At 35.4% G+C, this 26,341-nt stretch overlaps 1 protein-coding gene across 5 annotated transcripts in view; it reads left to right on the forward strand.

Moving 5' to 3' along the window:
• The window catches only part of CSMD1 (CUB and Sushi multiple domains 1), an 883,639-nt gene that overhangs the window by 486,876 nt on the left and 370,422 nt on the right, over positions 1–26,341 (forward strand). For all 5 annotated transcript variants that reach the window (XR_014944901.1, XR_014944902.1, XM_015859302.3 and 2 more), the window contains exons 4-5: positions 904–1,098; positions 13,635–13,842. Coding sequence is in view for 3 of the 5 variants with exons in the window: in XM_015859302.3 (XP_015714788.2) it covers positions 904–1,098; positions 13,635–13,842 (403 nt within the window). In the remaining 2 variants the exon portion in view is untranslated. The remainder of the gene's footprint in view (positions 1–903; positions 1,099–13,634; positions 13,843–26,341) is intronic.

Genomic DNA, 26,341 nt, shown 5'->3' on the forward strand with positions numbered 1-26,341 from the left:
TTTTTTTGGTAGCACACTCATAATAATAAAAACTGCTGAGCTCTATGTTGTGTAAATTTTGCTGCGTAAGGACGAAACTACCTCATTTTGTAGTGTTTTTAAAAAATGTTTTGACTTGAATATAAAGGCAAAATAAACTTTTGTCTCAAATGTAGGTATTCTCCTGTGCCCAAACCATGCAAAAAATTTTGACTTGTTTTGCAAAATTACCTCTATTAACCTACCATGACTAGAAGAGCATAAAGGGGAAAAATTGCAAAGAGAGAGTAGTATATAGGTTTATAAAACATAGCTGTAGAATATAATGGATCATTGGTGCCAACTTTTTAGAAGGCAAGTTACTCTCTGTGTTCTTCCAATTATCCCTGCGTCGTAAAATCACCTTCCTTTAGTGTAAGGAATTATATATGTATTCATTCTCATATACTTGAAATGAACTTCAGCTTTCTCTTCAGTGTGGTTGAACATAATCCAAATAAATATCCTATTCTCTAAAGGCTGCTGAAACAGCAGAAAAGAAGTTGAGTATAATATTGTTTGTTTCTAGCCTTGGTAGGTACTCACTCAGCCCTAAGTAGTTCCCATAACACATTGAAATATTACTTTTTCAAGCTACTGCATTGTTAGAACATTCATCTATCTCATCTTTAATTGGTGTGTTATATAGCTTTTGTTATGTGGTTAATATTTATACAAGATTTTGAGATTTATCTCATGAAAGAATGATGTAAATGAAGCTGTTTACTCTTTGTTCAAAAGCAGAATACGTTTCACTTTATTTGTGTAAAGAATGCTGCTTAAAATAATACAAAAAGCAATTATTTAGTGATAGTTGTTTGACTAGAATGTATTCCTTCTTTCTGCAAATTTTATCAATAACTATTTTCCTTTTTTCTTAAACAGTATTACCGAGTCATACGTGTGGCAACCCAGGGGAAATACCTAAAGGAGTACTTCATGGAACAAGATTCAACATTGGAGATAAAATCCGATATAGCTGTATCTCTGGTTACATCTTAGAAGGCCATGCCATGCTGACATGTATTGTGAGTCCTGGAAATGGTGCATCGTGGGATTTTCCAGTTCCTTTCTGCAGAGGTAAAATATAAGTCATGAGATCTTTAAAATATCAAGTATCTATTAAACAGCAAGCAAAGTAAATTTATTTTTAGATATATTGTTAGTTTGTTTAACCCTCCTGTTTTTTCATGAGTTAATTTTCTTCCTAGTAACTGGTATGGTGCTGTGTTTTGGATTTAGGATGAGGATAACACTTACAGCACAATGATGTTTTAGTTGTTGCAGAGCAGTCTTACACTAAAGTCAAGGATGTTTCAGCTTCTCATATTGACTTGCCAGTGAGGAGCTGTGGGATCACCAAGAGGTGGGAGGGGAAAGAAAGAGAACAAATGTCATAAACTGGCCAGAGAATTGTCTCATAGCATATGTCATCATGTTTAACTGAGGAAGTTGACTAGAGGGGGAGGGGTGGGGGGGTGGAGGTGTCTCTACTCAGGGTGTGACTGTCATCATTCAGCAGCTGTTCCATACTTTCATTGTGCATCACTTGTTTTGTATATTATTTTATTTTTATTATTTTCCCTTCATTTTCTGCCCTATACACAATTTTATCTCAATCCCCGAGTTTAACATTTTTCTCTGATTCTCCCCCATAATCCCATAATTGAGGGATGCTAATCCCTCAATGTGCCTAAACATGTCTTCCAGGAGGATCTGTTCCATGATCTTCCCAGGCAAAGAGGTGAGGTTCACCAGCCTATATATCCCTGGATCTCCCATTGTCCATATATGTTAAATTGGAATGATGTTTCTATTTTTTCCAGACCCCAGTGACTTTGCCAGACAGTCATGGCTTTTCAGATATGATGGAGGCTGTAACGACATCATTAGGAACGACATCAGCCAGCTCCTTTAGGTCCTGTATGTGCTTGTTGTCCAAGCCCATGAGCTTGTACACATACAGTCTCATGAGGCAGTCTCAGACTTGTTCTACCCTTACACTATGGGAGAGTTTGCTTCCCCAGTTCTCTCCTAGAGGTTCAAAATCAGAGATGTGAGAATCCTGGCTGCCAGTGAAGACCGAGGCAAATAAGTCATTAAGTACCTCAGCCTTTTCTGTATCAGTTGTAGCTAGTTTTCCTTTTTCATTTATCAGAGGAGGCATGCTCTCTTTGGCCTGTCTCTTCTGATCAATGCACCTATAGAATCCCTCTTCTTGTTTTTAACACCTCTCGCTAAGTTCAGTTCATTCTGTGCCTTGGCTGTCCTAACTCCGTCTCTATATGTTCAGACAGCATTCCTGTATCCTCCCCTGGTGACATGTCCTTACTTCCACTGTGTGTGCTCTCCCTCCTTATCCCTCGGTTTGACAAGGAGGTCCTTGCCAAGGCATGCTGATTTCCTGCTTTCCCTGCCCGCTTTCTTGTTCTGAAAGATTGAGAGCTTCTATTTCTCAGAAAGGCATCTTTATCACACTCCTTTGTCTCTAAGAGCTTCTTCCAATGAGATCTCGCCCAACAATTCCTTAACCTGAAGTTCATTCTACTGAAGTTTTGCACTGACAATAGCTGTATTTTCTCTGTCAGTTGCTTCCTCCTTTGGGAAGGATTTTCATAAAGACATTCTTCATAATCTTCTGGCGATCTGATGTAAGCTTGAGAGATCTGCAGTTGCTAGATACGTTCTTGCCTTTTTTGAAAATGAGAAATAAAAATGTATCTTTTCTCCAGTCATTGTGAATCGCACTTGATCTTCACTGCTTTTGAACAGCTTTATACTGTGGCAGGCCAAGAGTCCCTAGATGCATACTGTTAAATAGCATGAAATTGCACACATCCTATTTATATGTATAGTCTCTAAATTGATCTTGCTGTTTTGGTTGCTAGTTTTCTTCCCAAAGCTTCTGGGTTTTATTGTGAATTTGGAAGCCTGAGTGCAGCCTTTGCCATGTCCCCCAGTTTCCTTTTGAAGTAGAAATACATGTAGAATGATTTCTAGAATGCCTACTCTTCACATTCCTCACTGGTTTCATTTTTTCTAAGTTTTGACCTTTCTCCTTTTATCTCCATATTTCTGAGCGGTACTTCTATGTTCCTGTTGAGTAGCTTGTCCCTTCTTTCACCTTTTGTATGCTACTATTTTGCATTTGAGATAAAGTACCTCAGTCAGGAATTCCCTATTCAGCTCTAAGAAGCTTCCTTCTATGACTACTCATTTATGTGCAGAAAGAGATGGATCACTCTTGAGCTTTGAGGAAGCTGCCCTTGAAGTCAAACAAGCTCCCCTGGGCCCTCTAGCTCTTCGAGGCGTTATCCCATGAGAGCCTGTCTACACTTCACAAGCAAGTTAAAATCTGTTCTGCTGAACTCCGAGGAGTTTATAATATTACTTGCCTTCTTCACACCTCTCAGGATTTTCAGCTTGTAGTTATTAGAACTGCAGCTGGAATTGAGTATCACTTCTTTGTTTCTACACCAAATTGCTTTGTCTAGTGCCTGCATTAAAAAGAAAATTCTTCCCAGTGAACTCAGGAATCTAGTGAATTGCTGGCCATTTTAGGTGCTACCATCCATAGAGATATTGGGGTGATTAAATTTGCCAGTAAGAAACTGAATATATGATTGAGCTTAGTATTTTATAGTTTTTAATCATTTCTTCTTGATCTTTTTAACATTTAATGACTGTAGTAGACATTCAGCATTACTTCCCTTTTGTCTTCTCCTTCTCTGTACACAAACCTTTGTTCATTCAAGGTCCTACTTTGCATGGGGTACAGCTTCTCCTTTTCTTTCCACTTTTCCTAAAAGCCTGTGTCCATCCATCACAGCACTTCAGGCAGATGAGCTTTCCTACTAACTCTCTGTAATATCAATGACTCCAGTTTTGTGTGTACTTTCAGTTTGTCCAGTGTGGTTCCTTCCTATGTAAGAAATTTCTGTGCGCAGTCACATGAACTGAGCTTCCAGTCATGTTGCTGTCCAAGGAGAAAAGAAATAGACGAACTTTGCTCTTCCCCATGTGGTATTATCTGGGCCTGTTCTCCCATTCACCACTAGATTTTGACCTGTATCCATGAGCAACTTAGTTTGGAGCTCTCCTCATTATTTTGCCAGGCAGACATTTACATCTCTTCTGTAGACCTCATTTTTTGAAGAAGATCCTGTGATCAAATAGCTCAAAGCCCTGTTGCTGAGCAATTTGCTTGGTCAAGTGTTCTGCGGGAATATGACACTCTAGCTTGAGCTTTTCCTCTTGCATTAAGAACCCCTGTGGGCTTCTGCACCTGTCAGCCTTATCCCAGAGCCATGTCAACAACCTTTATTGCTCATATGCTCCTTTGGCAGTATTACTGTAGGTATGTGGTTGAGCAACAAAGGATAGCAGTTGTCTCCTGTAATAATTTGTGAAGGTTTATTGCAACTGAATTGGCTGATAATACAGTTCCTCACAGCAAATAACTATTTTTTAACATTTGTGATAAAAAGAAAATAGAAGAGGTAATAACCGTGAAAGAAACAGAGATTTGGGCCATGTCTGCTGCTTGTATTCAATTTCAACCAGTTTGCAACAAATAATGTTTTTAATCAATGCTTTGGATGATATAAGAAAACATTTTTTCCAACCTTTTGGCTGTCTGATCCTAAATGTGTCTTTATCCTTATAGTGAGATGCAGTGAGCAGGTTTCAGGAACAAAAAAAAGATTGAAAGTTCATAGTATCATCAGTGTCTACAAAACATCTCTCTGCAGACGATGCCCTATTTGGTAGTATTTGCTGCTGTAAGTACAGGAAATCTGACCCTGTACATACAAATGTCTCTAGCAAGAATGAATTTTTGCTCACAGTTTGTAATTTTATGAATTTAACCTGTTAATAGAAACTCAAATGGAGATCTCCATCTGATATACAACTTCGGTGAAAGCAAAGACTTTTGTGTAGCTTCTGCTGAGAAATGCAAATTGTTGCACAATAGTTAGTTAACTATTCCTTAATTGAGTTGTTAATTCCTTAACAATTGAGTTCTGTACATTGAAACATTGCCTTAGTGGATTCTTTTTCGAATTCATGTGGGGTGTAAAATTTATGATGGATTTCTGGCATTCCTTATTTATTTAATCTTATCACTCTGGAACACACAGACATAAGAGGGGCCAGTCCTTTCTATTCTCCCTGGCTTCAGGACAGGAATGCTGCCATTTTCTTCAAGTAATTTTCATGAAAACACATTTAAATTAAAATCATAGAATCATTCCATTCCATTATAATTATAATTATATATAAGTATAATTATATATATGCATATAGATATTTACATATATATATATGATTTTTGTGTCTAAAATTATGGCAGTTTCCAAACTGAAAAAAGCCCCAAAACAACAACAAATGAAAAGTTCAAATTCTGGAAAGGTTAAAACTGTTATTAAAAATCATTCACATTGCTCTTACTAGAAATTAGGCAATAATTTTACCAAGAGTTTATGGGACAAAAATCACAGAATCATAGAATCACAAGGTTGGAAAGGACCTACAAGATCATCTAGTCCAACCATCCTCCCATTACTGTTGCTACCACAAGCCACTAAACCAGATTGACTCCACCACCTCCCTGGGCAGGCTAATGGATTACAAATTTGTTGTCTTAAAACAATTGACAAGGTGCATCATTCAGTGTTTCATGCATATAATTCTACTTTTTTTGCCTTGCAAAGTGAAAAGCTCGTTGTCGTCTCTATGTTAGCTGCTGTCACAGTGTCTTCTTTCATCATGGGGTTGCAGTTATTACGCAGTAAATTTTGAAGTATTTTGAAAAACAATTTTGTTCTTGGCAGTAACTTCACTAATAGCCGCTTTATGATATGTGGCTATTTCTGAGAAGTACTTGTATTAGGTTCTCAATTCTCAGTAATTCCGAGAATCTCTAGTTTATTATAGTTATGAGACTTGATTTTTAAGAGGCTAACATTAGGAATACAATTTGGATTAGTGACATTTTAATTATAAGCTTTTTTCAAATAATGAAAATAGCTATGAGAAGAGGATCTAATACATTATATTACATATTTTATAAGAATAAAATGAACAAGTAATGTAAACTACCTGTTAGAAATGTATACAAGGATCAAGTAATAGGTTTCAGATTTAAGTCAATTATTGGAGAAATGTTTTGTGAATAATCTATAATTAAGGTGTTAGAAAGATAAAAAAAAGAGAAGAACATTTTGTGATCAACTATGGAGTTAGAAAATTGAATACAGGGTTTCAGAAGATATATTTTTAAACACTTCCCAAGTTGAAATTGAAGTTCATTGCACTGTTAAAATTTACAGACTATCAAGTGATTCCCTCATGTCCTTGAAATCTCTATTCAGACTCTGAAGATCAAGCCAGGACGATTTTGTAAGTTTAAAGAGGAGGGGAAAAAACAAATCAGGATCCGATCAATTATGTTTCCAAATAAGGGTCTATGCAAGACTAAAACATGATAGAATGTGAGCAAGTGGAGCTGTATCTTTTGATGGTTAAATAGTTGTTTGACCTAGATTAGATTTAGAAAAGATCAGTGAGTTGTTTGATGAATGTTTGTTGCAAAGCCATTTTAACGCTTACCCATGATTTTGTTCTTTATGAATCTGTCTGCTCAGCAGCTTGACAGTTGGCAGTGACATGCTAAGATTTATTTCTAAACTTGGCATTGGTTTTCTATTGCTTGTTTTTAGTTTTTTATCGGTAAGACTTTTTAAAACAGTTGTTTTAAAGTCTTATTCCAAAAATTGATTTTACTAACCCCATATATTAAAAATATTTTAAATATACAATCATGCATCTGTGAAAGTAACTGATGGTGATTATTTCATAGCTGTCTTTTCTGTACTGAAGAAATTTATTGAGGCACAATTTTGTACTTTTTCATAGATGAGCTACAGAAAAATGCCGTTAAATAAGGAATCATATAAAGAACTGCTTCAGTGATGATTTCAGTAAGCCATACTAAATAATTTGTGTCCATGGTTCATTTAGAACTGTCTAAAGCTGCAGTTTTCTTTAATTGATAGGTCTTACAAAATGTGACTTGAGATGACAACATGTCATTGAATGAGAATTTATAAAACGTCACTTAAGGTTTTAAGTGCATCTGTTCTGTTGCACGTGAAAAAGGGGAAGTGACTACAAGTGATGTAACAAGAACACAAAAACACAAAACTTTATTACTATGGATTTTGTATTTTAATTCATAATTATTTTTATCAGATCTGTTACAACAGTAATGCATTAAAATTATCTTCCACACAAAGATCTTAAAATATAAACAGAAGCTGAGTAATCATTTTAATTTAGATTCCAAATTACTTTTAAAAGATTGTTATGCAACAGATTATCGTTTGTCACTTGAATTAGTATTATTACTTTTTGTTAAAAAAGAGCATGTAGAATACAGTATGCTGTAATCTTGAAGGTGTTTGAGGTGGAAGGAAAGGGAAATCCAATAAAAGTGATTAAATGTTTGAAAAAAATAGCTTAGCAAATTAAATAACGAACTTTGCTAACATAATTTTCTGTTCCTAGCCAATCCTTGAGTATCTGCTTAGCAGTACTTACTTGTAGCAAAATCTAATTTATGCAGAATAGTTTGCCAAAGTTAACAGATTGTGATGTCGGTTGCTCCAAAAGTAATGCCTCCTATTTATTTCCACGGGGACTACAAAAGCTACTACAACCATTTGATACCACAAATTCTCAGCTACAAAACACTATTTTTCAACACAGTCATCACAATTAGATTTTTATTTATGCCAGTGATGAACAAGAGCTTGTATGCCATGCCCATAAAAATGTGCACTGATGGTTGTGACATCATTACTGTGAAAATGTTGCCCACACAGTCTGTCTTTCATTGGCATAAACAAATGGAAGTCGGAAGGTGTGATGTTGGTGAGTGTAGTGGGACAGACCAGATATGATTGTCAGTATTCTCCAGGGTCTTTACATTAGTGTGGGGCCTGGTGTTACCAAGTTGCTGGATCTTCTCTTGCCTGACTCTGGAAGTTCAAGCCTTCAGCTTAGTCAGCATTGTGATGTAGCTGTTAGAGTTGAAGGTTTGTCCAGGTTTCCAGGAAATCTAGAAGTATCACGCCTTTCCTACCCCAAAAAACACATCACATTACTGAGACTGCATCATAACTTTTTATTCAATGAGGCATTCACGTTGCTGCTCCATGGACTGCTATTTTGACTCCAGCTTGTAGTGGTGATAACATAGCTTGTCGCTGCTAATGATATGATCCAGGAATCTGTCACCTTCGGCTTTGTATTTGTTTGGTAGCACCTGATAAACTTGCATATGGTGTTCTTTCTGTTCCTATGTGAGCACTGGTGTGATCCACGTGGTGCAAACTTTGCAGTATTACATTGTTGCTGTCGTCATTTCCAGCACTCTGAAGCTGACTCTTTGCAGAGTTCCCTGGTCATAATCTGCTGATTCATGTGACATAACTGATTGAGATGCATTTCATGGTGTGACAGCTGTGAATTTCTGTCCAGAACATGACATGATTTTGCAATATCTGCAATGATTACATAGTGATTCTTTGCATTTGTATATACATCTTCACAAGCCAACAGTATGCACTTGCAGCCTGGAATGCCAACTGAATATTGGGCACCCTCAAAAGAGTTATGGCCAGCAGGTCAAAGGAGGTGATTGTTCCTCTCTGAACCACTGTTGTGAGGTCCCGCTTGGAGCAGTGTGTCTCAGCTGGGGGCCCCCAGCACAAAAAGATGTAGAACTGTTGGAGCAGATCCACAGGCGGCTGCAAAGATGATCAGAGGACTGGAGCACCTCTCTTATGAGGACAGGGTGAGGGATCTGGGCTTTTCAGCCTGGAGAAGATTCTGAGGAGATCTCATTGTGGCCTTCCAGTACTTAAGGGAACTTATCAACACAAGAAAGACAATCATTTTAAACAGTAGGTAGTGATAGGACAAGGAGGAATGGTTTTAAATTAAATGAAGAGAGAGTTATGGCATAATACCCATGCCATTCTATGATTTGATGATTCTGTGGTATATTTGTTACTATTTTATCTAGACTACTTGTATTTCCTGTATTTTTTTAATATATATATATTTTTTCAAGTGGTGCAAGCCATATGTGTTTGCATGCATACTTGATCTAATATTCATGTTTTCTCAGTTTTGAGTACCTAAATCTTACTACTGAGAGATCCAAATATTTGTAGTTTTACTCTTCAAGTAGTCATTTACACTGATAGAAACAGCAAGTTGTACTGAAGTTGCTCACAACTTCAAAATAATCATGAGTGCTTAGAATTAATTACTTGCATGTTTTAACAACCAATTTGTTAATCACTTAAGAGTTTGAATTGTTGAAGCCTGAGGAAATATCTCCTATAAAATTGCTCCAAGCACAGTGATGCATTAAGATTTTCATGCAGTGTCCTGGCTTCTCAGATGCATCAAATAGAGAAAACTGTGGCCAAGGAGAGTGACCAAGCCAAGAGGGTCTAATAGGCCTGATGGTGAAACACAATTTAGGCCCACAAGGCTAAACGCTACCCAAAAGTAGTGTGAGCACATCCTGCTTGCCTATGCTAACTCTTATGTGATTTATTATATTACAGCATTCAACAGTTTGGTTGCTTTAGAGTGGGCACTGTCTCTGGGTGAGGAAGCCTGCAAACCACAGGCTTTTGGAACATAAAACATATGTCAGAGGCAATAGAGATCTATGTGTTCCTACCTGAGTAATATCTGCTTTTCAGATATTCCAGCTTTTCTGAGCTAATTTGTTTTTTTGCAGTTCTTATAGAAATGCTGTTCTTGAATTGATTAGAAAGCTGCACATCACTCCAGGACTGATAGGTGGAGTAATGTGAGATCCCCCATTTTTTTGTTGATTGTGTACAGTGTATAAATTTAGACTGCTGTGTGTGACTACCAGAAATAATTAGCTACATAGCCTTCCTTGTCAAGTCAAAGCTTTATAGCTCAAAGCTTAGTACAATGCTCTTCAGCATAAATATTGGGTAGCACTGAAATTCCCACTCATATGTTACTTAATACCAGTTTAAGCACAATGGGAGATGGTGTCATTGAGAATGTTGTCATAACAAAACATAATAGCAAGTAGCCAGTACCAAAGCATTCCGGACGACCTAGTAAGTATATGGATGACAAAAGGATCCTTTCTGTCTTTCAAATGAACAGGTTGAATCTATATATAAATCTATACACTTTTATTAACTGAAACCCCTATGGTATTTATTCTTTTGATTCCTAAAATATGTAGCTTACTAAATACAAAAATATACACAGTTATGGCAAAACATGAGCAAGTGTAAAGCTTGAAAAATAGAGGTGGAAATCAGCAGTTAATGTTGTTTAGTGGTTCACTCAAACTCTAATACAGATGATGACCAGAATGGAAATCAATAACTAGCTGTTACTTTCTATACTGAAATATTGGCAGAAGTTGTATCAAGTTAATTTGTTCTTCTCTGCTGTTAGTTGATGATCTTACAAGAAGTGCTTGAAAACTATATAATTTAAAATAAAAAGGGAAGAAAAAATCACATTAGATATTACTGGATAACAAATCATGATTCTCCTTTCTTATTATGTATTATATAATTTTAAAATTATTTCTTTAATTGTATTGTGCATCAGAAATTTGACTCTGATCCCTGACTTGAGTTCATTAAATTTCCCATTTGCCTTTCCCATCAGAGGCACAATGACTCTTTCAGTATGCACTGAATTGCAGGCCAGATACTGAGTGAGAACAAAAATAACAGGGCCCAGTCAAGACAACATTACATTTACTGAAAAGAACTGCTGTCCTCTGTTTGTGTTCCAACAAATTATGAAGCTTCTATAAAGTCTGTGGTAGCTAAGGAAATATAGACGCACACACCACATTCTCATCTCTAGATCAGAAATACATGTATTTGAAGGCTGGTCTATTGGGTAGATAAATAATTGGCTGGATGTGTGCAGCCAGAGGGTTTTAGTCAATGGCTCTGTGTCCATGCGGAGGTTGATAACAGGTGGTATCACCCAAAGATCAGTCTTGGGATCGCTGATTATTAACAGATTTATCAGTGACCTAGGATTGAGTGCACCTTCAGCATGTTTGCTGACTATACTAGGCTAAATCATGCAGTTGGTACAACAGAAGGAAGGCATGCCATCTGAAGGGACCTAGACAGGCTTTAAAAATAGGCCATTGTGAATCTAATGACATTCAGCAAGGCCAAGAGCAAGGTGGGGGCAATCTTAAATAGGTGTACAGACTGGGAGAAGAAGCCACTGAGAGCAGCTCTTTTGAGAAGGATTTCAGGGTTGGAATAAATGAAAAATGAGTGAAAATCTTGACACAAGCTAATAATATTGTGTGCTTGCAGCCTAGAAGGCCATCTGTATCCTGAGCAGCATCAAAAGGGCAGTGGTCATCAGGGTAACAGATGATATTTCCCCCCCACCCAGTCTGTCCTTGTGAGGCCCCATCTGCATGCAGGTCTAGGGCTCCCACCATATAGTGCTTCTGGACTAGGTCCAGAGGAGCGCTACAAAGGTCATCAGAGGACTGGAGCACCTCTCTTATGAGAACAGGTGAGGGATCTGGACTTATTCTGCTTGGAGGAGAGAAGACTGAGGAGATCTCATTGTGGCCTTAAGGGAACTTAAGGGAAGTACAGTACTTAAGTGAACTTATCAACAGGAGAAATACCACCTTTATAAACAATATATTGTGTTAGGACAAGGAGGAATGTTTTTAAGCTAAATGAAGGAAGATATAAATTAGATGTTAGGAAAAGATTTTTCACTCAGCAGGTAGTGAGGTGCTGGCACATCTGCCCAGAGGAGCTGTGGATGCCCCATACCTGGAGGTGCTCAAAGATAGGTTGGATGGGGCCCTGGGCAGCCTGATCAGATAGGTGGCAGCCCTGTACATGTCAAGGGTTGGAACTAGATGGTCTTTAAGTTTGCTTCCAACCCATGCCACATTATGATTCCATGATTCTCTTGATTTATGCCAAATGGAAAAAAAAAAAAAAAGTTGATTATTTGAATCTCTTCAGCATCATTTATTCCTCTTTATAGTCACACCAATGACCTGTAGAGTGCTTTAGTATTAAAAGAAATATTCTGTTTCTGCTTTGCTTCTGGTTCTCCCTTTAATTTTACTCCCTTATTATCTATTTATCCTTTTTCAATAGTCTCCTTTTTGAAATGTCCAGCCCGTCTTCTTCATCCTTTGATTCAAATGAATCCTTTTCCTTTTAAATCTTCCCTTATAACTCACTTTCATTGACAGGCTTTCAACTGTGATTGAAAGGAGCAGTTCTACTCCTACCCTTATGTTACCTTAATTAGCTATTCAATTATTATTCTAATTAGACTGTAAGTTCCTTGTGTCATGCACCTTGTCATTCTATTTGTTTTGAAATCTCCACATGCACTTATATTATGTAAATAATGCCTAATGAAATAACAGTAAGTAGAGATGATAAAATGGGTAAAAATGAAACATTTATCTTCTGATCATTCACCTATACAGAAATATTTTAATTGCTGCTACTATGGCTCCCATAGCCACATTGTAACACACTGAAAGGTACTTGATGAGTTTTTAACCTTCTATATCTATGAATTGCATGGGTAACATGTAATTCTTTTAATTTTTTTTTTGTTGTTGTTGTTGTTTTTTTGTTTTTTTGTTTTGGTCTATTTAATTGTGTTTTAATCTTCAGTGTTAGTAACACTTGGAATATTTTCAAAGCTTTCAATATAATCATAGGGGAAAAGCAAAAGCACAAAAGTCTGGTCAGTCTGTATTGTTAGTATATTGAACAGCGGTCCAGACTGAACAAAACATTCTTCTGCTCTGTATTTTTAAAGTTTAGTTAATAACCATAAAAAAGTATTATTAGCTGTTGATATGTGAACCTTAGAAAGTCCATCTGGAAACAAAGCATTCTGGAAACAAAGCATTCTGGATTTTTAATTTTTTTATTGTTATTATTTATTTATTTATTTATTTATTTTGCCATCTGTAAACATCCCAATTAAGAACAAATAACTGTAGAATAAATTACATGATTTTATTAATGCTTCTTAGATTAGGAGTTTTACTCTATAGGAATATTTTCCCCTTCAATTCTTTAAATTTGCATAGCACATTAGAATTATTGTTAAATTCATGCCATAGAGCCAAACTGAATTTTTGTGATTCTCTGCTCAGCTGCTTCTTCGGCTACTTTCATAGGACCAAACTATGGTTTCTTAAAATCAGATTGTACTAGAATTCTCTGATGAATTTATCCTTTTATGTCCTGAAGCTGAGGAAAAGAAATAAAACACCATACAAACAAAGAAAAGACTAAAAAAAGAACAGAAACCAAAAATCTATAGATTTCAGGCCAGGAAATGTTCTGTTTTGTTCAGAAAGTGAGAATTTTATTTCTCTGTATTTATATATTTGTGGGTGCTGTACATAATAGAGAAAGGCTTGATTCAGTATGTCAGAAACAGGATGATGCTTCACTTATTTAAAATGAAGTTGCATTAGTAATCACTATCCTGTTCATCAGCTGAAGGAGCATGTGGAGGGACACTACGTGGGACAAGTGGAACTATTTCAAGTCCTCACTTCCCTTCAGAGTATGAAAATAATGCTGATTGCACCTGGACCATATTGGCTGAACCAGGAGATACTATTGCTTTGATCTTTACTGACTTCCAGTTAGAAGAAGGATATGACTTCTTAGAGATCAGTGGAACAGAAGCACCCTCGATATGGTAAGTGAAAGATTTTGTAAAGAACCATGTTTCTGCTTTCCTTTGTTGGTGAATATTTTTAAAATATATTTAAAAGCAACCATGTTTTCAATCTGTGAGTAATAGCCACTTTGTTAGATATTTTCCTTTGGTCTCTTTCATCCTCCAGGGAAGAAAACAATAAAGTAGTCTGTTTCTAGTACTTTCCAAGTCTTCATTTTCCTCCGTCTTCAAGAGTTATATTGGTAAAGTGTCTTAGCAATGAGCATTCATTGGTGTAATACATTTGAACTTTGTACAAGCATGTTAGCAGATGCTTTATCTTGAATGGCTGGCTTATCGTGATATTGTACTTTTTGAGCAAAATTCATCCTCTTAGAAAAACAGGAACACAGAGAGCAAATAGATGTCATCTTATTCTAAACAGGCTGTAATTCAGTTCTATTTCTGTACTCATGCATGCATGTATTTTTATTTTTTGTTGACTCGTTAAAAATTTTTGCTTAGGAATATTAGGGCTTAGCAATATTAGAGCTTAATTAATTCAGGATTAGCAACTGTGATACTCAAACTTCTCTCTGAACCAAGTGAAAGATGATAGTTCTTCTTATGAGTTACTTTAACTGATTAAATTACAGAACAATTTGTATTAGGATTTTTCTACAAGCAACATATAGAGGCTTTATATTGTTTTCATCCTTGAGAAGAATGCCTTGTGTTTGGCATATGTGCCATTGCTATAAAATGTAGCCCTGGGGAAAAAAAATCAACACAACAACAAACAAGTAAAACCAACATAAATCTGCTGCTCACAAGTGGTCGATGGATATTATCTTCAGAATGTTCTTTCTGGAGATCTGATGAATTTTTCTTTTATTTTTATGCCATAACATGCTGAACAATTAAATATATTTTGTGAAGTTCTAGGTAGCATCTGATGTGTTAAATAAAACTGCTCTAATGAAAATGTGCTCTGGGGATACTATTGGATTTTGTTATAAGATCACCATTTTTCCAAGTGACCACAACTTGTATAACAGCAGCCACTGAAAGAGCTTTGTATAAATTAAGTGCTCATATTTTACTGTCTGAAATACAGTGTGTGAATACCCCACTTGTCTCACTGTCAGGCAGAAACATGCACAACATCCATCAGTTCAGATGTTTTATTATTTTGGGTTCTGAGAAGCTGATGGTGAAATCTGGAAAGAGAAGAGCTAATGGAATCTTATTACAGGACATTCAAATCTGTCCATTCATTGTTATGTGATAGGCTCTAATAGCTACATGAGCATATGGATAGTATATATGATATATATTTGCAGCTTTATTTGAAGAAATCCACTTGCTACTGAACTTTAACATGCAAATATAGGAATTGTTTTGCATGCTGTGTTTCTATAGTTGTGTGGTTTACAGACAATAACATTTACATATACATGCACATTCTCCAGAAGATTTGTCAGAATAGGTGATGTAGAAGAATATGTATAAAGCAAAGGATACATATTTTGCATTGATCTGGTAGGGTATTCAGCACTGGTAGAGCTTGAAATCAGAAATATCGTAAGAACCTTCTTTCTCCTAGAATTTAAACTGAACTTTTTTTTTTTTTTTTTTTTCCCCCCCCCCCCTCTGTTTTTGGTTTTGTTTTTGGTTTTGTGGAGGTATTTTTATTAGCATGCTTAATCTTATTTAAATAAATAAATATAATTTATGATATGTTCCTGTGGTCACTACTAAAAGTTTGCAGAAGCTATGGGAAGTTTTATAAGAAATGTTTAAAGGATTATTGGATAAATTGTAATGATGCTACACATTCAGCTATATTTAAACCAGAACAGTTGCCATGGTGACATTAGAGCCATGCTAAATGTGGTGCGTGCTGTAATCTACTAAAATCAGCTGTGCTTAGATGTGAATTTATTCGGTACTTAAAATTAATGGTCTAGAGGTGTGTCACCCTCAAATGTGACTTTATTTTTAATTGCTGTCTTTTTATTGTATCTGGCATCAATAATTCTGTGTTAGAAGACATATATGGCATTAGTGTGAAGTGGTAATTATGATGGTTCTTCCCCTTAAAGGAATATTTGCTGTAGAATAAGCCAAATATTTTCCTACTGAAAAGCCCAGAAAGACAGACATGCTAGCATTGGAAAACTTAGAAAGAATGAGAATAAAGAAAATAATTTCAAATTGGTCATTCTCTTGTGATTTTAGTGTATGGTGCAGTAGCTCTAGATTGACCTCCCCTCTCAGAAATATATGCAAGATTATAAACTGTTCCATGACAATTACAGTAAAAAACTGGATGAACCTTTTAGAAACAATTAAGTATAAGTGATAGAAATGCTAGAACAAATAGAATTTACATGCTGAGAAAAATAATCTTATGTGTATATAAAATCTGTGTGTGAGATGTTCTATAATGTTCTATTCCAGTCCTCTACATTCTATTCTGTTTTTTCTATATGCTGCACATGTTTCTAAACCTTCTTTAGGATGAGTAGTCAGTTTTAATTTTATCTACCTGGCTCTAGGTTTGTTTCTCAATGCACTGAAAAGGAAAAAAGCATTCACCCCCCTCCCGCCCCCCCCCCCCCCCCCCCCCCCCCCTTTCTTTTAGTTCTTTCTTATTTACAAAGGATTATTCAAGATTCAAGTGACATTACTTCACTATTCATTTTATGACCACAATACGATTAGAGTGTTCAAAGTTATTGACATATTTTGCCTAAGTAAGGGGAAGTTATGTAGGTCCGGGTCTTGAATGGATGTTCATATATAGGTGAATGTACTTTTTTCTTTGAATCAGCATGAGTGTCAGTGGGCATAAAAAGATGTATGCTAGCACTAGCAAATTGAATATGTTAAGGTAGAGTACATTTTTTAGTCAGTAAGGGAAGTAAAATTATTATTAGTTATACTGTAGATGCAAGAAACCTTTCTGAATTTGAATCATTTGCTTAATCAGTTATTACACAAAGAAACCTAGAGCATAAGATACATTTATGTGGAACTCGTACGCTCTTTTTCACCATACCAAGAACAGTACTTCTGGGAGCTTATTGGAAAACCTTCCTCTGTTTGGAGTCCATCTTGAAGTCCACCATGTGTCAGTATTTTTAAAGATCCTGAAGAGCTCCTGTGTGGTGAATTATTAGAAGTCAGATTTTTCATTAACATAATTTCTCTATGTTAAATCTCATTTTATATGATTCTAGATATGTCTTTTTATATTTCAGCTAAAGTTATGTTGTATTTAAAATTTAAGCCAGTTTGGATCTAGAGATGGCATGGGGAAGTATCTGGAAGTCCAGCATGAATGTGATACTTTTTAAGTCAGTAATATATATCTTGGGGAAAACATCCTTTTGAAAATCTCTTTGTTCCCAAAGACTACCCCTTGACATGGACATGGACATGCACATGCACATGCACATGCATATCTATCTATCTATCTACCTATCTATCTATCTATCTATCTATCTATCTATCTATCTATTGATTTGGACTATTTAGCTATTTTCAGGTGAGGTAAAGCTGAACAATTCACATGGCTGTAGGCAAGTCAGACTCAGGCTTTTTATTGCAAGTATGTGTTTTGGCCATAATATTTGCAAAAAATAAAACATTAATAAAAAACAAAACATTACTATATGAATGAAAGGTGATGTTAAGAATAATTCTACTATTACTATGTTTTAGCTTGAAATCTTAATATTGATCATATCTTGTTCTTATTCTTTTCAACCTTTCTTTATAATATTAACATCATCTGACTGCTTCCATTTAGATCTAAAATGATCTTCCTCTTTTTTTTTTTCTTTTTTTTTTCTTTTTTCTTTTTGTTTGTTTTTCCCCCAGTTTTTGCCAGTATAAGGGAATGAACTGAACTTCATATCTAATTTTACTCAAAGAAACTTCCTAATACTATTTTTAAATATCTTTAGAGTTATTCAGATTTCCTTATAAATACTCTCCATACCCGAGTGAAGGAACATGGAAATTTTATGTGAATGTGAGTGTTTTGGAAACAACAGTAATGAATTGCTATGTTCTTGGCATGCATTTTGACATAAGTAACTGCAGTTATCTGAAACCCTCCTCCTGGTTCTGTGTTAATTAATTAACTCTTACAGCAATTGAGTCATAATGACTATTTGTGTTTCTTAGATAAATTTGTGTACTTTCATATACCAGTGCAAGCTCTTAGATATTATTCTAATTAGTAGCATCCAGATCTATTTATTTAATTTCTTTCTAGAAATCTTAGTATTACCTCTGGCATGAGAATGCTGAGCTGTATAAACTGCCTTTTTTAATAGACAACTATGGAAATAGATCCATATATATGAACTGATTATCTCAGAATTACATGATTATACAGCTGAAGAGCACCATCTATTGGCTTACTGTGAAAAGGTGTATTGCATGTGAACGCACTTTCAATAAAGTTGCTGTTATATACCAGAAAAATTGTGGATATAGCTTTGACAGTATAAAGATGTTTTTATTTTATTTTCCTTTTCCATCAAATGTAAAACATAGTGCCATGTCCATGCAGTGAGATGGAAGCAATTAGATCCCAACCTTTTCACTTTAGAAAACTATTAAATTATTTATTTGTAACAATTTATTTATTTTAGCCTGTTTAGAGACATGCTGCTGGTCATCCTTGTTTTTCACCATGGATCTTTGCTGAAAATCTGCCAGGTCTTTTGTTGTTGTTGTTGAAGATGCTGGTATATGGTTCTCTTGCTATTGTATTAAATGTATTTTATGAGCAGATGAGTTTTGCTGGTCATGGTGAGACAGATTCAGATTCTAATTATGTGATGAAGACAAAGCCAAAGAATATGATAAATAGTTTGACAAATAAACAGAAATGTATTGTCTGAGTTTGCATGTGATCTCTGAATTTCTGGCACTGCACTGAAAGAAACTGGATCATGGAGGCAGTCAGAGCTTTGAGTTGGGGACATGGTGAATCTAAGATATGAAGAAATTTTGGGGGACAGATTGGAGGATACCTTGACAGATTTTAAGGAGCTGGTAAAGTTTTGGAAACCATCTTTTTACCATTTTACCATCTTCAGGATGGTAGAGTGCATTTGGTTTCTGTCTGGGAATTTTGATCTTCAGAGTAGCCATAGTGAGAGTTTTGAGCTATAAGTCAGACCAGATTTTACAGCGTGTCATTCCAAATATGCCTGGGAGATGTATTCAGGTCACTGCTACCTCCCACATAGAGTGGAATAAAACATCTCAAACCCTTAGGAAAACCATCATCACTGATGTTACCATATTTGTATGGTAGGCCTATCTTCTTTTCTCTACCCCAAAAGCACTATCTTGGTACATTTTCATCTCCTTCATAGGACAGCAGTGAAACCTGGCTAGTCATCTTTTTTCTTGTTAGAGATATGGTGGCCTTATCAGCATTCTGTGTGTTTCTTTTCAATGGGTGCTGGCTCACATAGTGATGGCAAGCGCTAAAAGACATATCCAGTTCTTCTAATCATTGGGTGGTGATGTAAGAAAATGCTAACTTACTTAGAGGCAACAGCTTTCCTTAGGATTATGTTTTGATCTTGTGTTCAGAGATGCAGATTGATTGAAATAATCAACTTAAAAAAAAAGGGGGGAGGGGGAAGGAAAAGAAAAAAAGGTGTAATTGTGTAATAAAAAATTATATAGATAATTACATAATAGAAATCTTGAGAAAAGTCTGATGTTTGCATTTAAAGAAAACAAATCTGAAATGCATTATTTTCTCTCTTGTAATCGTAGAATTAAAGAAAGTTGTTTGGAAGGGGGTTCAGCTAGTGCCCTCTGCCATGACATGGGCAGAGTTACCATCCAATGGTCTGCCCAGGACCTCATCCAGTCTGGCCTTGAACACCTCCAGGGATGTGGCCATCCACAGCTTCTCTGGACAATCTATTCCAGTGTTCCTAACATCTAATCCGAATCTGTCCTCTTTTAGTTTAAAACCATTCCGCTTTGTCCTATCACTATTGGACTATGAAAAAAATTATCTCTCTCTTGCTTATATGCTTTATTTAAGCAATGATGTCACCTGCGACTTATCTTCTCTAGGTTAAGCAGCCTAGGATGCTGCAGCCCTCTGCAGATCATCTTTTGGTTCACTTTGTGACCCATTCTGACAGCTCTACATCCTTCTTGTGCTGGGAGCCCCTGGCCTGACAACACGCAACATCACATCAGGGAGGAACAATCACATCCTTTTACCCTAAATGATATACTGCATACATGTATAACTGTATGAACAGAAGTCTTTTACCCTAAAAAATAGGTTGATAAGTTAATTTCATGCTAGTAATAGTGACCATAAACTAGTATCTCTTGCTTGTGTTATCTGTATGGAAGCAGAGACCACTTAGCTGCTAACAGTGTCAGCCTGTGAACAATGTATAAAGTGAGAAGTACAGAAGCAGTAAATTGATGCTTAATTTACAGAACACTATTGCTTTCTTTGCACCTATTAATTTACAGCCTACTGTGCTGAAGAAGTATAAAGTCTTAATTCATAGCACATCACAAACTGACAGGAACATTACAGTGAGAGAACTGTCTTAAGAAAGCACTGTGACCTACAGTATAATTTTCCACCACATTTACGATAACATGAAAAGCACTAAATTCTTAAAATTAAGCATATGAACAAAGTTTAAATACATTAAAAGGAAGCCTGGATTGCTTACCTGAAAAATGCCACTAACATTACTATCTTTCTAAACTGGCTGTCAAATCCTGGGGATTCAATATGAGCTTACTATTTCTTTATACTAGTGCAATTGCATTGTTCTAAAATATGTATGTATTTGGCCTAGTTTTCTCACAAAGTCCTTGACAATAGAGTCAGGAAAATATATTCTAACAGTGAAACCGCTTATGTCAGTGTATTCGGGAATTGTTAGAAGCTTTTCTTAGAGCTATTTATGACTCAGTTTTTTTCTTCCCTTTACACAGTACCTACCCCTTTACTGTCAGACTCAAGTGTATCATCCCAGTAAGACAAAATCCACAGATGATTTTATCTTGTTGAAGTTGAGGTTAAAACCTCTTTTCTGTGTTTGTCAAACATCCCTAGTTGAAATTCAAAAACTGCTTATAATTACATTGATCCTTAAAAATAATGGAGATTAATGGAAAAAAAAAAAAAATGTTAAGGGGTGTGTATGCGTATAACTGTGAAGAAAGGTTACAAATATGAAGAAGTAATATAATTAAATTCTGGGAAAATCAGAAAGACAAACAGTCCTGGAATATCAAAGTTACGCTGGCATGAGTAGTGGCCTTAAGTGAGAATGAAAGATTTTCTATTAACTCCTACTTTTCAGCAAGTTTAACAGCAAATAAAATTATCTAAGTGATCTCATCAATCATTGTTAGCTGTTTTTGTTGCTGTTTCTGTTTTTTTGTTTTGTTTTTTTTAACAGTGAATTTTTTAACAGTAGAATTTTAGAACACAAAAATTGCCAGAATGTATTTTGGACAAGAATATTTTGATAACTTCTGTTAAAATATAAAACACAACAGCATAACATTTAATAACATGGATTGTTTTATTTTCCCCCTCAAGAAAACTCTCCAAAGTGGGCATACTCCCCCAGAAAACAAGAACTGATTCCTTTACTAGTCATCCTTTAATTTCACGACTCTTCTACTAAAACCAATGCTGTTGTATACCTTGGTTCAGAGTAAACCCATCAATAAGCTATTCTTACAATAATGTTAAGAAAATACCTTGGCTGCTTGTATCTTTGTTTACTTAGCACACAGAATGCATCAATTACTTCTTTAAGAGAATGCTAAATTGAATTTAAATAATGTGTTTATTGATGGTCACTTCTTTTTTTTTAATGTGTATGTAGTAGGCCACTGCTTGGACTTAATGTGTTTTCTGCAGAGGACTGTACCTAGAGAATGCTGAGCTACATTGTATCTCAGATGTTTTGCAGAATTAGTTAACAAGAAATTTAGATAGGAGATGTAGCAATCTTGGAAATATCATGTATGTTTTCCCTCTTAGCTAAGTATGGAAAGGGGAGGACAAGACGTGATGAAGAGAATTTGCTGGGAAAAAAAAAAAAAGAAAATACACATTTTTTTTCATTTTTTTTCTTTTTTCTTTTTCTTTTTTTTCTTTTTTTTTCTTTTTTCTTTTTCTTTTTTTTTTTGTTTTTCTTTTCTTTTTTTTCTTTTCTTTTTCCCTAGTTAGACAGTTTAGCCAATCTTGCCAACTACATTAAAGAGAATGAATATCAAATATAAAACTTGAAAACAGAAATTATTTTTTATTATAGTGAATGAACTACTTATTTAGCGTTCTGATTTTTGCATCTTACAATGTACCATGTGGAAATGGCAGAAAAGATATACAATCAGTCAAGAACTTACATTAGTTGCCTCAAATGAACATTAACTTAGTACTATGTCTTTTTCTAGTTTTACTTTCTTCTGATGTGAGGAAGAAATAGCAGTTGTAGAAGTAATAGCAATAGTATTATTAGCAGCACAACAGTAAATTTTTGCAACATAGTGCAGATATAAAGAAAAACATTATTGGATGTTCTTAGGTATTGTAAGAGAGCACATTTAAAGACATAGAAATTAATACTTCAGCAATTATTTATGAATATTTAAAAAAAAATAAAAAATAAAATAAAAAATAAAATAGTTTTAGTCTTCCCCAACCTTAATAAAATACATATGTTGAATAATTGTTACTTAAAACCCCAGTAAAATGTTTTTCTGGTAGTTGTATCATGGGAATCATTGAAGACCTTTTAACCACATAACGTTAGCAATTTCCCCAGGTGATTGAGGGCAATATCTTAGTTTCACAGACTGTAAACCATATTTATCTAGAACTTTGTCATGGATCAGGGCAATCCCAAGCAGAAATTGAGGCTGAGAGAAGAATGACTTGAGAGCAGCCCTTGAGACGGATTTGGGAGTGTCAGTTGATGAAAGTTGATGAAAGGGCCATGAAGAGCTGGGGCTCTTCAGCCTGGAGAAGAGAGGATCCGGGGAGACCCTTTAGCAGCCCAATGAAAGGGGGCCTACAGGAAATCTGAGGAGAGACTTTTTTAAGGGCAGGTAGTGACAGGATGAGGGAAAATGCATCTGAACTGGAAGAGAATAGATTTAGAGTAAATACTAGAATACTTGGAAGTAGTTATTTACTGTGAGGTTGGTGAGACACTGGAACTGGTTACCCAATGAGGTTGTGAATGCCCCCTCTATGGAAGCATTCAGGGCCAGGCTGGATGGGGCTTTGAGAAGCCTGGTCTAGAGGTAGATGTCCTTACCCATAGAACGGGGTTAAAACAAGATCACCTTAAGGGTCCCTTCCAACCCAAATCATTCTAATCTTCTATGGATGTAGCATTTTAGACCAGAAATATCCCTATTTACTCATTTTCATGCCTAAGGAAAATAAATAATCCTAATTTTATGTACCTTCAGAAAACTGTCATTTCTAATTAACTGTCTCGATAAATTAAAAAGTAAATAACTGTCAGCAGTTTTCCTGTGGAAGCTTCTAAAAATGTATATTTAATTTTAGAAAAAATAAATTACAAAAATAAAAAAGATTAAAATCACCGTTAGCATGCTGTGTTTCTGACACCCACGTTGGAATTTAACATGTATAGCAAGACTATGCTTGCTATATGGCCTCAAGTTGTGCCAGGGGAGGTCTAGGTTAAATAGCAAGAAAAACTTCATTACAAAAAGGGCATTTAAACAATGGAATAGGCTCCCCAGGGAAGTGATTGGGTCACAATCATTGAATGTGTTTAAAAACTGTTTCGATGTGGTGCTCAGGGACATGATTTAGCAGAGGGTTGTTAATTAGGGTAGTATGGTTAGGTTGTGGTTGGACTTGATGATCTTCAAGGTCTCTTCCAACCTGAGAAATTTTATGATTCTGTTATTCTATATTTTAGACCAGTTAAAGGATGTTAAAATGTTGTTTTGATATTTTTCACTTCAATGTTAGGATGTGCTATCCACTGCCATTTTTCACAGTATTCCTACTTTACATTGCTCTTTTGTTCAACTGTGGATTTGAAAGCTGAATTAATAGTTTTATGTATAATTGGGATTTAACCACGTTTTGAATGGTGCCATCAACTTTATAGGAGACACCAAAATGATTTGTAGTAAAGAAGTTGTGATCTTCCATACTGGGAAAATCTAAAGTTATTGTCTAGTTCTAGACCATTTGTAGCAAAAGAGGATCAGTCTATAAAATAATTACATTAATATATTTTTCAAAAGATTGTTTGTTGTTTTTAATACTAAACTGTGTTGAATATTTTGTAGTTCCTGTTTGCTCAGAAATTTGATATTTTTTTCAGTAATTTTTTACTTTGTAGAAATTAGAATGGTTTCCTTTTTGTTCAAAGGTATAAAAAATAGTAGAATTTGTCCATCATATAAAAATCTTTATGCAGCTGGTTTTTACTTTTTTTTTTTTTTTTTCCATGGGATTTTCTTCTTAAGACCCTTGCAAATGAAATATAACAACTACTGATAAGAACACGCACAAGTTATCTTCTGTCATTATTCTAGACTTATGCCTGCAAATATTAACAAACCAAACAATCCACTTTTTTCCCAAGTTTCTGATGCAGAACTAGTATATATTTATATATATAAAGCTTATAAAATATATATTTATATATAAAGCTTATAAATATAAATATATACAATATTATATATATATATATATACACACACACACTATATATATATATATATATATATATATATATATATATATATATATATATATATAAAAATATATATTTATATATTTGATCTGACAAATGCAGGCAATAGATATGAAAATCAAAGTGAGAAACAAGATGTCTCCATTCTGTTAATCAACTAGGACACATGTAGAGTAAACTTTAAAATTGTCTGGGCATATTTCCCTTTCAAAATACAGTGTTTATCTATTTTGTAATATGTTTCAGTGGTTAGTTGTCCTTATTTTCAATATCAAACATTTATAAGCTTGTGTACAGATAGTTTCACGTGTCAGTCATAACATGGTCTTCTATCTTCCACTATGAGACTGAAGAGCTGTTATCAAACTGGAGCCCCACAAATTTCTCTTTACTAATATAAATTGTTTTTTGTTGTTGTTGTTTTTGTTTGTTTGTTTGTTGTGGGTTTTTTTGTGTATTTCACAAAATGATCTCTAATTTAAAATTTTGAATTTTCTTAAACCCTCTGTAAATTGCAGTATCTTCTCCAATTGCAAACTATACTTGAGTAACAGAAAGGAGCAAATACCACAGCAGGTATTTCCTTGTTATTTACTGTCCATTGAAACACACAAATTCATATTAAGCAGCTTATGCATTTGTCTGCATGTCAGTTGTCGAGGTGCTTTTCATTTGTTAGCTTGTTTTGTGTTGCAGATATGTCTTGGGAGATAGCTCAATTCCCAAATTGCTAATGGTGGTGGTGACTATGCTGAAAAATAGTGTTTTGCAGCTGAGAATTTGCTCTGTCAGATAGTATTACTGTATTCTCCGTTGTTATTTCTATGGAAATAAATAGGAAGCATTACTTTCGGAGCATCCTATATATGTATATTCATTTCTGTACAAGTGGGAGGATAGTGATGTCTTTCCCCTGACACAGATACACACACTCCACATTCTCACACCGATTGAGACATAGCCCTTCTGGTACACTTCAGCTCGGCCCTCTGGACACAGGGAGACAGCTGCTAGAGATGTCAGGTCTGCTTCTGTCCCAGTTTCTGTCTTCCATTATGCAGGCAGTTTTCTATATGTTGTATTTAATGTGTGTATTCTCCCCTGAGGGGTATTTTCTAGGTTATAGCTTTCTACATTAGATTACTGGAATAGGATGCCAGCGGCCGCAGCTCCAGACCATTCTCTGACTGACCAAAACTGACAGATCTTCTACATGTAGCTTAAATATAAACATCAGCGCAAATTTCTGTCAGCACTTGCTGAGTTCAAAGGAGCATATTATGCTTTGGAAACATTTGGCTGTTTGTGCAGCAGTAACACAACAATTCTTTGCATAAAGCTAGTAGTTGATGGCCCTGTGTATATAGCAAGTGGTTGTCCCTTCATTGTGTTGACTGCAGAGATAAATTCAAACATTTATGTTACATGCTGACATCCAGATCTGTACAGATAGGCATTGACCAATTGAAAAAGGTATGTGTGTTTCTTTACAGAATCACAGAATTGTAGGGGTTGGAAGGAACCTCTAGAGATCATTGAGTCCAACTCCCCTGCTAGAGCAGACTCCCTACAGCACATCACTCAGGTAGGCGTCCAGGCGGGTCTTGAGTATCTCCAGAGATGGAAACTCCACCACCTCCCTGGGCAGCCTGTTCCAGTGCTCCGTCACCCTCACTGTAAAGAAGTTCTTCCACACATTCGTGCGGAACTTCCTATGCTGAAGTTTCATCCCATTACCCCTAGTCCTG

This window comes from Coturnix japonica, chromosome 3, assembly GCF_054131305.1.
Source record: "Coturnix japonica strain WE chromosome 3, WE-NBRP24, whole genome shotgun sequence".
Lineage (NCBI taxonomy): Eukaryota > Metazoa > Chordata > Aves > Galliformes > Phasianidae > Coturnix > Coturnix japonica.